This window comes from Podarcis muralis, chromosome 17 (assembly GCF_964188315.1).
Source record: "Podarcis muralis chromosome 17, rPodMur119.hap1.1, whole genome shotgun sequence".
Classification (NCBI taxonomy): domain Eukaryota; kingdom Metazoa; phylum Chordata; class Lepidosauria; order Squamata; family Lacertidae; genus Podarcis; species Podarcis muralis.
The window spans coordinates 18,480,730-18,492,998 of record NC_135671.1 but is presented as its reverse complement, the minus strand read 5'-3'; the positions used below and the strand labels follow the sequence as shown (position 1 = coordinate 18,492,998).

The 12,269-nt window shown below is 37.3% G+C and overlaps 1 protein-coding gene across 16 annotated transcripts in view; it reads right to left on the bottom strand.

Moving 5' to 3' along the window:
* The window catches only part of NFIB (nuclear factor I B), a 298,687-nt gene that overhangs the window by 21,191 nt on the left and 265,227 nt on the right, over positions 1-12,269 (bottom strand). For 8 of the 16 annotated variants that reach the window (XR_013391119.1, XM_028711819.2, XM_028711820.2 and 5 more), the window contains 2 exons: positions 10,147-10,229; positions 142-230 (listed from right to left, as the gene is read on the bottom strand). The exons of 1 other annotated variant lie outside the window; for it this stretch is intronic. Coding sequence is in view for 14 of the 15 variants with exons in the window: in XM_028711819.2 (XP_028567652.1) it covers positions 142-230; positions 10,147-10,229 (172 nt within the window). In the remaining variant the exon portion in view is untranslated. Of the gene's footprint in view, positions 1-141; positions 245-10,146; positions 10,230-12,269 lie in introns of those variants that run through there. 7 more of the 16 variants (XM_028711827.2, XM_028711826.2, XM_028711828.2 and 4 more) reach the window with 3 other exon arrangements.

The following is a 12,269-nucleotide window of genomic DNA, read 5'->3' as shown; positions in this document are numbered from 1 at the left end:
AACATGTAATTCAAGAGACGTTACAAAATATATATATATATATTGTAGTTAAGATCTTGACAAATATATTCCCGAAGGCCACCTGAAACAGATAACGAAGAACCCAAGAGAGTTTAGGTTTGGAAATAATTAAAATTTTACCTTTGCCAAGTAATTCCCAATGTATCCTCATTGCCACTGGGGTATAAATGCCTGCCGTTTTGATTCAAGGTCCAGTCACAAATCCTCAGCTGTCAATTGAAACCTAGCAGTCAGATATGGATCGAGCAGTACTACAGTTTTTAGTATTTAAATGAATGCATGCAAACTAGTACTTTACATGGCACAAACCTTACATCCCCAAGTAGTAGTAGTACTAGTGTAAAAAAAACCAAAAACAATTTCAAAAATAAAATCGTAACACATCTTGTGCAAAACAAAATCCTACTTTTTCCTCACATTAAGAAAATGCTACTTGGATGTGTTTCTCCATTAATAAAAGCATAAAAGAATAACCGGTATTTAGCAATTAATTATATTATAAACTGAGCTGGGGAAAAAAAAGAAATGTTAATGTTCAATAGTGAATTTAAAAACAAAAAAGGAAAAGCAAAACCACTTAAAATTATTCAATGTACTAGGGGGGAAAGGACAGGGGGAGGGGGGGGGAAATCAATACCTTGAAAGCATGCATTTGGTGATACACAGATGACATGCAATTTAAAGGAAAGAGGATCCAAAATTACATAATGACCTTATCTTACTGTTCAAGAAGGGTGGAGGCATTTGTAATAGAGGTTGATTAATTTAGTGTTACTGAATATGGCATCACTTAACATGCAGTGGTAAAATAATCTAATCTAGCTCTAGAAGCAAAATAATACCATTTAAAAGACTTTAAAATACAGTGGAGAATGCATTACATGTAAGCTGAAACAAATTCTTCCCAGATCACCAAATCATCAGCGCTGCTCCTCACTAATTATTCATGTAACCCTATACAGCCATTTATCTGGCAGCTGCCCTACAGTGCTAGCAGATTTCCTGAAAAGATGCAGTGATTATATTTATGTTTGAGCAAATAAGCCCCATCTAGTCTAATGAAGAAAGCATAGGAAAAGTATGATTTCAATCCCTACTCACCAATACTATAAAAATACTATTTAAAAAGTACCAAATCACACTTTCAAATTCAATTAAGATAACACGAATACTGTAATTAATTGTACCTAAAAGCTGTTCTTCCTCCCATCCCCCAATGGAAAGCCTTAAGTGCCTCTAAAAGTTAGAGCAATGACTTTCACAGCAGCTCAATTTATTATAGTCCTTTCCTGAAAAACATATATGCTGAGGACAAGATAATATCCATGCCTTGACCCTGTCTGACTGCTGCCCTCTTGCTTTTCCTGCTGTTGAGTCTTCAGAAATGGAAAAGGACCTTCCCTGACTGTTTTCTTATTCGTTATCTGAAAAATTCAGTGTGATCTTTTTTAAAACATGGGGGGGGGGGGAACCAGGAAAATCAACCAGAAAGAGACACATTCCTGCCCAGAATAATTCTCAAGTATTGCTACAATACCAGAGATTATGCCTCGAGGACAGTGGGTGTCTGCTATAAAATTTTCTACAGGCAGTATTTTTCAGAGTGAACCAGACTGTGAGCTTGAAGGAACTCACTGAACTTCAAGGATCTTAAGTAGCACGCTGTGTAGATGTGGAGCCAAACTTATTACACATCTTCTTTCGACTGGAAGTTTAATGGTTAAATTTAAGGGGGCAGCATTTTAACTATCAAAGTTGCATCTGCAATATTTGTGTGCAATCATCTATTAAACCTAACCAGGCTCAATTCAGATTCAGTCGCAGAAATCATACCCTGTGCTGTCTGAATTGACAAACGATGGTTTGTAATTGATCAGCAAACCAGAATCAGAAACAAAATATGACTAGACTCTTAACTAAATATGTCAATAGCTTTTAAATCAAAACTTTAGAAACTAGTACAAAACCTTTATATTGATTAGAAAGTGTGTCAATATACTGGCCTTATTAAATAATTTCAGATTCTCTTACCAATAACTATGATAAATAATACACGTGTAATAGGATCTGAATGGTATGGTAATGGTATGGCCTATGGTAATTTAAGAAAACTGCAAAGCTTGTAATATTTGCCACCAGTAATATACTTTGCATACAAATACTTTTAAATATAAAAATAAATGTGCAATTGCACACATGCCAGTAAGACTGTCACCTTAACCTAAGAATATAAAAATTATACATACACACCCACAGAGGACCTAATCCAAAGATACATGCAGTAATAACTTGCCTGCATGTAAATTGCTATTCTAAATGCATGCACCAACTGGCACCTATTCATTCAACATATAACAGATGTGATTTATTTATTTTTTAAGATGATGGTCACCATTGTGAAGGGCCATTTTATAGGGCCAACTCCCTAGGTAAATATGTACAGGATTGCAGGAACTGAGCTGCACAGGTTGATTCCTAATGCAACATTGGGAATTGCAATCACAGTCCCAAGTACCAGAAACAATGATCAGCTGCATCTCTCTTGCTGGATCAAGACACAAGCATTTTAAGTTGGATACTATTGGGCTGCAGGGGAGCTGGGAGTTGGGCAGCAGGCAACTCTTTGGATCCCAATCTAATTTTCATATAATGCTATTTAAACTAAGGCTACCAGATTTTTTTCAATGAATCCGGGGACACTTTTCAACTTCAGTGGATTTTGTATGGGGACTGATTTGTAAATCTGGGGACTGTGCCCGGGAAACGGGGACATCTGGTAACCTTAATTTAAACCCACCCACCCCATTTTTAGTATAGTATTTTTTTAAATATTACAAACCTACAACTAATTTTCTTAAACACATCATGTATCATTTAATATTATTCTCCCACGTCTTAACAAAGTTTCTAAGGTTAATATTCCTTCCACACCTCTTTGTTCAGCAGCTTAGGTAAATATATATATGGAAAAGGCAGAAAGTGATATGAGACCAAGCTTTGCTTTTTGTTGACTGAGGAAGGCTATAAACATATGCATATTGTCATTGTTTTGAGTGAAACTTCCTTTAAATGTGTTTCCTTTCCAACAAGAGTATGTGAAATGTGACCTCTTATCCATTTGCATGTGTCTCTGACAGTCATGTGACTAGGTTTTACGTCAAACTGTCAATTATGATAAGAGACACAATGCAAACAGCCTAAGCGTCGATAACTTGTTTCCTAAATCTATTAAAGCTTTGTTGGAGAAAAATCTCTAGTGCCTTTTCAGCCTTTGCCTGACAATATTAAGTCCATAGACAGTGTCTGCAATTATCGTTTCAGCTTCCTCGTATATGATTTGAATAAAGAAGATTTATTCCACTATTAATGGAATCATGTAAAAGCCAAAAGATGTGTCTTGAGCTACAACTTCCTGCTGGAATGGCTGCTGTGAAATGCCAATCTGGCATGTGAGATTTGTAGTTTTCTTTAACTACATCTCATATTGTTGGGTTGGTGCAAAGGGAGGGGGGCAAGCCTGCCTAAAGGTAATTCTATGTACCCCTATATATATCTACAAACTCAGAGTCCAAGCACTGGTAAAAACCCATACCTTAATGTTATGTAGTGCTATGGTATTAAGAATGTATCAGTAACTGGACCAACACCAGCACATAGAAGACTAACATTTTAAATATGATAAATAATTCTCTTCTGCTTTCACTTCCCCAGCTTTTTAATTAGGTATATTGTCTCTGTAAAATCGTCCTGCCCATAAGAAATTAGAATTATAACATTTAGGTCATGAAAATGCACTTGCCTTGGTGGAAAGGTGATCTATTACAAAGCATTTTAAAACTTTAATAAATATTTAAGTTTCACGTCATTTCCTAGCCCATTCTAGTGAAAAGTTTTTTTAAAAAACAGCAGTTGATAAATCAGGGGAATATACAATTCCAGTTTCTTTTTTACAAACTAATAAACATTTGAAATCCTGGCTATAACTCCAGCCAATGGTATGAGTTGGAAAAGAGCCTGTTCGTTAGCAAAAGTTTCACTTCAGATCATTAAAAGTTCAGCCCCCGACCCCAGAACTCTTTCTGCAATGATCTGTCTGCCACAAAAACTTCTCTACCTTTGTAGTAGATTCTGAGATAAGCTCCAAGGTATAAATCTTTATTTACAACAAGTTGACAACAAGTCATGTTGAGCTCAACCATTGCCAACTCCCAAGAGACTGCGATCTACTCACAGAGTTAAAAACTGGCAGTGATCTACCCCCTTTTCGGGGGTTCAGGTCAAAGTTGTTGAGTTGTTTTTTAGGAAGGAAACTGAAAGTATACCATAGAACCACTCTTCCTGTTTGGTGCCCACCAATTGTTGTTATTGTTCTTGGAGTGCAACTATCATCTCAGAGCAATGGTGATGTCGGCTGGGGCTCAGGGGACTTGCAGTGAAGACTTTAGGAGCATGCCCATTTGAGGAAGGCTGCCCTAGGAAAGCTAAGAAAACGCAGACAAGGTATCTGCCAGTCATCTCATTATGGAACCCTTTGCAGCTTCTATAGAACCAGAAGCTCCTTGATGCATTACTCCTTGATTAACAACATCAAGGTCTGGTGGCATAACTATGAACTAAGAATCTTTGCTGTTTAACCATGACCATAGACGAAAACAAAGTGAAGGAAATGAATCCAGAGTAATCCATTGATTACCAATATTAACAATTTCATCTGTGCCCACAATTGACTCAAAGTGGTCGTCTACATTATTTAGTTATAGAAGTATTTATATACAGCCCTCTCACAAAACATCAGGGCAGCGTATAGCATTTTTAAAATTTTATTTTTAAAAATGGTTAAAAGCAATGCACAGCAATTATTGAAATGGACTCTTAATCTGGAGGTTGTGGGTTTGAGCCCCATGTTGGAAAACAAATTCCTGCATGGCAGGGGATTTGACTAGACAACCATCAAGGTCCCTTCCAACTCTATTCTATGACTGGCTACTCAATAAAAAAATATAAAAAATCAGCAGCTGTATAGGCCTATCAGCATTTAAAAAAAAATCTGTTTAATTTTTTTTTAAGATTTATTACGCTATTGTTGCTTTAGCATGGAAATATTTAGCAATTTAAAGTAGCTAGGAGCCAATGTGTGACCATCACAGAAAAAGGAATGGTTAGATTTATGATTCCTAATAATAACCCTGACTTTGTAGCTATCCGCATATTAAGTTACATGTTTAATAACATGCATCTCATAGTGTCCTGGTCTGTAAATTAAAATCTATATGTCATATTGCTTCACCATGCACATGAGCTCTCAAAATTATATTTATAATGCTCCCATCAATGGAATCATTCCAGCAACTTTCAGTAATAAATTGCTTCATTGGAAATTCCACCAAACTATTATTTTTTTGAAGAGACTATTTTTAAGGAGAATCATCAACTATACAAGCAGCCTAAATTTATGGTCATTACTACAATTTATATAGGCTGTGTTGTGTTACTTAATAATAAAAAAGCACTCAAGAATAAACGTCAATACCTCTCATAACCTGAGAGAATAAATCTCTCCAATGGTTCCTCCTGTGAAACACAGAATGTACCTGTGACAATATTTATTCCTAAGGGGTCAAAGTATATTAAAAGGAATGGTGAATGTTTAAAACACCTCTCTGGAACTAAAACCATTGGCTTTCTAATTTAGAATTTCTCTCAACTAATATAAAATGATTGATTGCCTTTATTTCATGTACCCCTTGATTTTTCTTTTCATTCATCATGGCCTACTTTAAACCAAATGCATTTAGGACCTGCCACAGGAAAAGTGGTCTCTTTTAAATTGTTGTAAAGTAATGAAAGGACATAGTAAATCAATCTTATTCCTGCCTTACCAAAGCATAACCTTTACTCTGTCGAAGTAATTTAGGCAATTTCTGCATGTGTGCTTTGCCTTGCCCCATCACACACAGGACAATAACATTATATGCATTGTCATTTCCGAGACATTTTTAGGAGTAAGAGCCATATATCAAATAAGTACAGTCATACCTCGGAAGCTGAACGGAATCCGTTCTAGAAGGCCGTTCCAAAACGTTCGGAAACCAAGCCGTGGCTTCCAATTGGCTGCAGGACGTTCCTGCAGCCAATCGGAAGCTGCATTAGATGTCTGGGTTCCAAAGAAATTTCGCAAACCGGAACTCACTCCTGCGTTTGCAGTGTTCGGGATCCAAAACGTTCGACTTGCAAGGCGTTTGGGATCCAAGGTACGACTGCAGTTGGAAATCCTATTTTTTAAATATGCCTCATAAGCTTTCTAATTGCAGCATCTTATTTCTACAAAGCAGCCGCAAATCTAACCTATTTCCCAATTAAGTATCTTTAAGAACCCAAGAATTACCTTACTTTTCCATGTATAAGACCAGGTTTTGTTTTTTACTTTAAAATAAGGTTAAAGATCTGGGTGCATCTTATACAGGGATAGTGCATGTGCCCATTTTCTAGATTTGGGGTCCCTAAAAGTAGGGGGTATCTTATACATGGGGGCGTCTTATACACAGAAAAATATGGTGTTTTCCTTGATTAGACCATGGTCCTTTCACTTGTTGCATTTAGCAACGTTCAACCTGAAACTCGCAAAGAAGTCAGGATAGCCAAGGTCATTCCCTTTCACAGGTGCTTGCTATGGGTGTGTGACAACATGCGACGGGAGGAGGCTGAGTGTGGAGCCCAGGGCAGCAGTTTCAATTGCCGGCAGCTCCTCCTCTCTTGTGCTCAGGAGGAGCCAGCCACTGAACTCAGCCCCTTAACAATGAGATGGCCCAGACCCCTCCCAGCAGATATTTTTTGAGGGGGAGAAGACACCTCAGCTCCATAGAGTTGGCATCCTTGTTCCCTATAGTTTGTTGACAGCCTCTAGTACTCAGTACTAAACTGCTTCTGAACAGCAGCTCTTGATAGACCTATCCTCCATGCATTTGTTTATTCCTATATAGTCACTGAGTTTGTGACCATTATCATATACTGGGGCAAAAAGTTGTACACAAAAGTACACCTAAACATATAATTAATTACAGAATTGGGGAGGGGGGGAGAAAATGGCAAAATACCTTTTCACTATTTTTTTTTTAGCACCTCACGTCTCTCCAACTGCAGTTACATTTAAATAATAATAAAAAGAAAATATTGCAAGCTCGCATTCTACACAATGAAGAATATTTGGGATTGCAGGGGGCTATTGCCCCATTTCACATACTTACCTGATGATCCATCTGTGTGGCAGAGTGGGAACGGGGGGCCCTCCACCTATATGCACCTAATGTGATGTGACTAGTTTCCTACATAAAACCTCTAATCTGCACATTTCTCCCACCTTAAAGAGATGGTAAAAATCAGACCATTGCGCATATGGGAATCCAAGTGGCATGTTCACATCACAAGCTATTTTAGGAGCCTGGTGGAAGGTAAAACAGGGGGCCTGTTCCCGTACTATGCAAATAGATGACTGCCTGGGTCTATGATCTATACAGTGGAACCTTGGTTCTTGAACTTAATCCGTTCCGGGATTAAGTTTGACTCCTGAAACCATTGGAAAAACCAAGGCACGGTTTCCGATTGGCTGCAGAAGCTTTCTGCACTCAATCAGAAGCTGTGGAAGCTGTGTCAGACATTCAGCTTCTGAAAAACATTCGCAAACCGGAACACTTATTTTGTTCCAATTTGTTTGGGAGCCAAGCTGTTCAGGAACCACGGTACCACTGTAATGGGCTTTTTCAACTCTCAGCAAGTTCATACCCATTAAAGAGTAATACTTTATGAAACTCTCCAGCTCTTTCTCCTATCTTTACCTTAATATATTAAGGTATATTAAGGAATATATTTCTGCATGAAGATACAGACACATTTATAGCATTTTCTTAATGTCTTGATATTGGATTGTATCTCGTTGTGTGCCTCTACCAGTGGAATTCTTTTTTATTGGGCAAAATTTCACTTGAGTGGAAAGGGGTGGGATACTATTTTTGTTAATACCGCATGCCCTCTGCAACCTCCTGCTGAACCCCAAAATCTGTTCTGGAGAGCTGGAGTACTTTTGAAACTGCTGGCTCTCCAATTTGCATTTACAAAAGGGCGATATGCAAAAATCACACACATCACACACGCACACCCTTTCTGTTTATGAAAGCCAACAAAAGTAATGATTGGTCAAAGAGCCTTCCACTGATAGAGGGACACAGTCGTATGCAACCCAATCTATCAAAAAGACAAATTTTTAAAATAAATAAATAAATAAATCAGAAAACGTATTGAGGAAACATGGAGTTTGTAGCATGAGGACTGCCAATCTGCGACGAGCTTATTTGCATATATTGTCAAGATTGATAGAGAGTACCAAGGAGTGTGGAATCGTTTTGCTCCCTTTCTTAATAGATGGAAGGGCAAAACAGTCCTAACGAGGGACTGGGACATACTGGAGCGCTGCCAGCTTGTGCCACATAGGGTACAAAATTGGGGAGTGTGGCACAGCAAAGCGAGCCCAAATGGTCTCCAAAGAACTAACTGACTCAAGACCCAGAAGATGCATACATGGCTGGTCCTGCTAACATTCTGTTTGAGGGGGCCTTATGCTTCATTCTGCCAACATGAACTCTGGTGCTGGTAGCAAGCAAAATCCTAATCCTCTCAAGCAGCAAAGATCAGGGCTTTGGACTGCAGCCTAACATAGCTTAAAGAAAGTCAATACTGCAGTTCCATGAGATTTCTTAAATCCAGTGTAGGAAAGAGTGTGTGGTTTTTGTTTTTTGTTTTTTTGTTTAGAAAGGAAAGTATGTACCGTATTTTTCGCTCTATAAGACGCACCAGACCACAAGACGCACCTAGTTTTTGGAGGAGGAAAACAAGAAAAAAAATATTCTGAATCTCAGAAGCCAGAACAGCAAGAGGGGTCGCTGTGCAGTGAAAGCAGCAATCCCTCTTGCTGTTCTGGCTTCTGGGATAGCTGCGCAGCCTGCATTCGCTCCATAAGACGCACACACATTTCCCCTTACTTTTTAGGAGGGAAAAAGTGAGTCTTATAGAGCAAAAAATACGGTACTTAAAATCAAGTGACTGCATACGGGTCGAATTATAAGCATAATATCAGAAACTTTAAATAGTTGGTTTGAAATAGCCAAACATTATTTGGTATTTTCTCTTTGCAGATGTTTTCAGTGAAGTCTCACTGGTAAAGAACAAGAAAGCCTTTGTTGTGCATCAGCTATTTTGAGTGAAGTTTCACTGAATTCTGCATAAGGTATACGTATAACGCCACTCGGGCCTCGGTGGTTAAGGTGCAATTTCCAGATGCAGCAGTCTAACTATATCACCATACAAAGAATGTATGCATAGGCAACATTAGGCTTCAGAACTGTGTAAGTTGTAAAAACAGCCTCTTGCATCATCATGAAGCACATTTTAGTTCTGACGCTTCAGAATTTAGTTTTCTTCTATGCCTAACTAGCAGTATGGCAGTATTGCATGCCCCTACTATTAATTGATGGTGGGTTGGGTTGTTTTATTAGCCACTATTAATCTCAGCTGTCATTTTGGACGAACAATTTATTTTCATTAAATTTACAGCATCAATGAGGTATGAAATCTAAAATGCTACTTGAAATGTAAATGATGTAAAAGAAATTGGAACAAAAAGGAGCTTGCGTCACAGTAAAATCAACAATACACTCCAAATGTATTAATCTAGGAATGATGATGTTCTGCAATTGAATTTTATTGTATTGTTATTCTTTCAGAACTATAAATGTATACGTTCAAATATCAAACAATATCAAATAGCTGGAGAATCAACTATTGTATTGCTTAATCCTACTTAATTCTGACTTCTTCTTCACTGCTTCTTCACAGAGGCATTCATATATATTCAACTTCCAGGAGTTTAGAAATAACGTAACTGAAAGATTCACCGTGGAAAAGCCTTTACAGAACCCTACGGAAGCATCTTATATCCAAATATTGAAATACAAATAGGTTTTGTTTAAGGGTACTCATCCTGTTCTAGTTTTAAGGTCAATGGAAACATGGATGCAGGGACTTATTGCAAATACTCGTCTTTTTACTGTTTATACCTATGTGAAACTTGCCCACCTGTTGTTGGTGTAGAAAAGAAGGGTCTCTTGGACTTAGTCCCACATATCGATTGGCTTGGGATGTGCCTGAGGCTGTGTAGGCTGATTAAGGAAGAACAAAACAGATTGATGAAGATAGACACCTATCCATTTCTACCCTGTATAATTTAAGCACGAGAAATTCAGAGTTACGAAGAACGAATTTGACTAAGGGATAGAGTTTTATAACACCTATGGACTTCAATGGAATCTGAATGAAGGCAGGGCCACCTTCCTTGCCAGGGACAATTTCTCTACATGATAAAAGGTTTTTGTTTTTTTACCAGTACACTTTAAGAGATGTGAAGCCAGATGCTCATTCAATGCAGTCACATAAACAACAAAATTCAGAGACTAACAATTTGCTACAGTAGAATGAGGTTTATTCGTAGTACCACTCAGATTTAGAACATAACCGAGCTAAGGTCAGTGCTATTTTTCCTAGAAAAAGAGGGAATGTCTCCCTTGTTCTCTTAGAATGGCAATAGCTCCCACCTGAGAGGTGCCGGAACTGAGTTCCAGTGAGTTCCAGCTGATTAAAAGCCCTGGCTAAGGCTATTTTTTAAAATGAGGCATAAAAGATGCCCCCCCTTTTCTAAAGGGAGATCTAGGAATCCCTCTTCTGGAAGTTAATATAAGCAGCATCTAATTATTATACGAATACTGTATCTAAAATGTTCGCGCTTTGTACACCGGAAAACTGTGGAGCAAATGTATTTAGTGTAAGTTCTAGAAAACTGTCCTATAATGTAGAAGCTCCTAAAACATTTTTTCCCCATGTGTGTGGTTAATGGAATGATTCACCTTTCCCCTGTAGGTTACCATTTGAATTGAAAATAGTTGTGTGTTGACTGAAAGTCATTAACTTCTGATTGTGTCAAAAGAAGTGGGTTGTTTTACTCTGACTCCTAGTTTGAAAATATCTACATTACCTGAATCAATTTCATAGTAAGGTGATCTTAACTTCCTACTGCCAATGGCATAAAGAACAAATAGATAAGCACTAAAGGATCGATTTAAATGGTATTATATTTCTATTTAAAACAAACAAACAAATGGCGTCTTATATATTTCCTTTTAAAAGAACATTTTACTGAATAACCACCATAAAAATGGATTACATGTTTACATGTAAAGTGATATTTCTATGAAGAAGGAACACTTGTTATTCCATATAATTTCAGCAAAAGTAGTTTTTACTTGTGAAATGTTGTGTAAAGCCATTTAAATCAGCTTTGGTACACACTGATCAGGATAAAGATATACAACTAGGAATAGGTAACAGCACTGTGAATTATCTTAATGTCACATTTTGGTGACACTTTTATCTTTTGGCCAATTCTAATTCATTAGAAATAAAATTGAAAGCATCTCTTTGGAAAGTATTATAGATCAGCCAATCCCAGATGCATAGAAGAAATTCTTCCATGGTGCGTATTATTCTATGTAGTTTTTAACAAGGCTTAAATAGAAGTGGTAAAATCTTTTACATTTTTTTCCTGGTGAAATGTTAAGATTAAAGAACCATCTATTCACAGCAAGTAATACATTTTAGATATGTAAAACTCCTTTAATATTTAATGTTGAAATAAATGCAATTTTTATGCACAAATGGAATCCATTTATGCACAAAGGGAATGTTGCTAACACAATGTTCGCCATGTGTTAATCATATCCTTTCTCAAAGACCTAAAGTATGATCCTCAAAGAAATGCACCTGCGATGTGTATGTGATGGGTTCCCTTGCGTCCTTAAACACTATTTAAGCTTTTAATATTTTGTGACTGCTTAACTAGTGCCATATTGCTTGGAAGGCACATGAGATATAATGAAACAACTAATACTCAGAGTCAAATCTGAAGCTCTAGTTTCATTCTATTCTTAAGGGTAGAATAAGAATAGATAATTAAAAACTTCTTTACTGTTCAAGAATTGTGCACGCTTAAGAAATCAGAAGAGATTACAACACTATTAATTGCTGTATTTTTCGGTGTATAAGACGCTCCCATGTATAAGACGCGCCCTATTTTGGGGGGCTCCAAATTAAGAAAAAAACCCTTAGCACTACCCGTGTATAAGACGAGCCTCAATTTTAACCCTAAT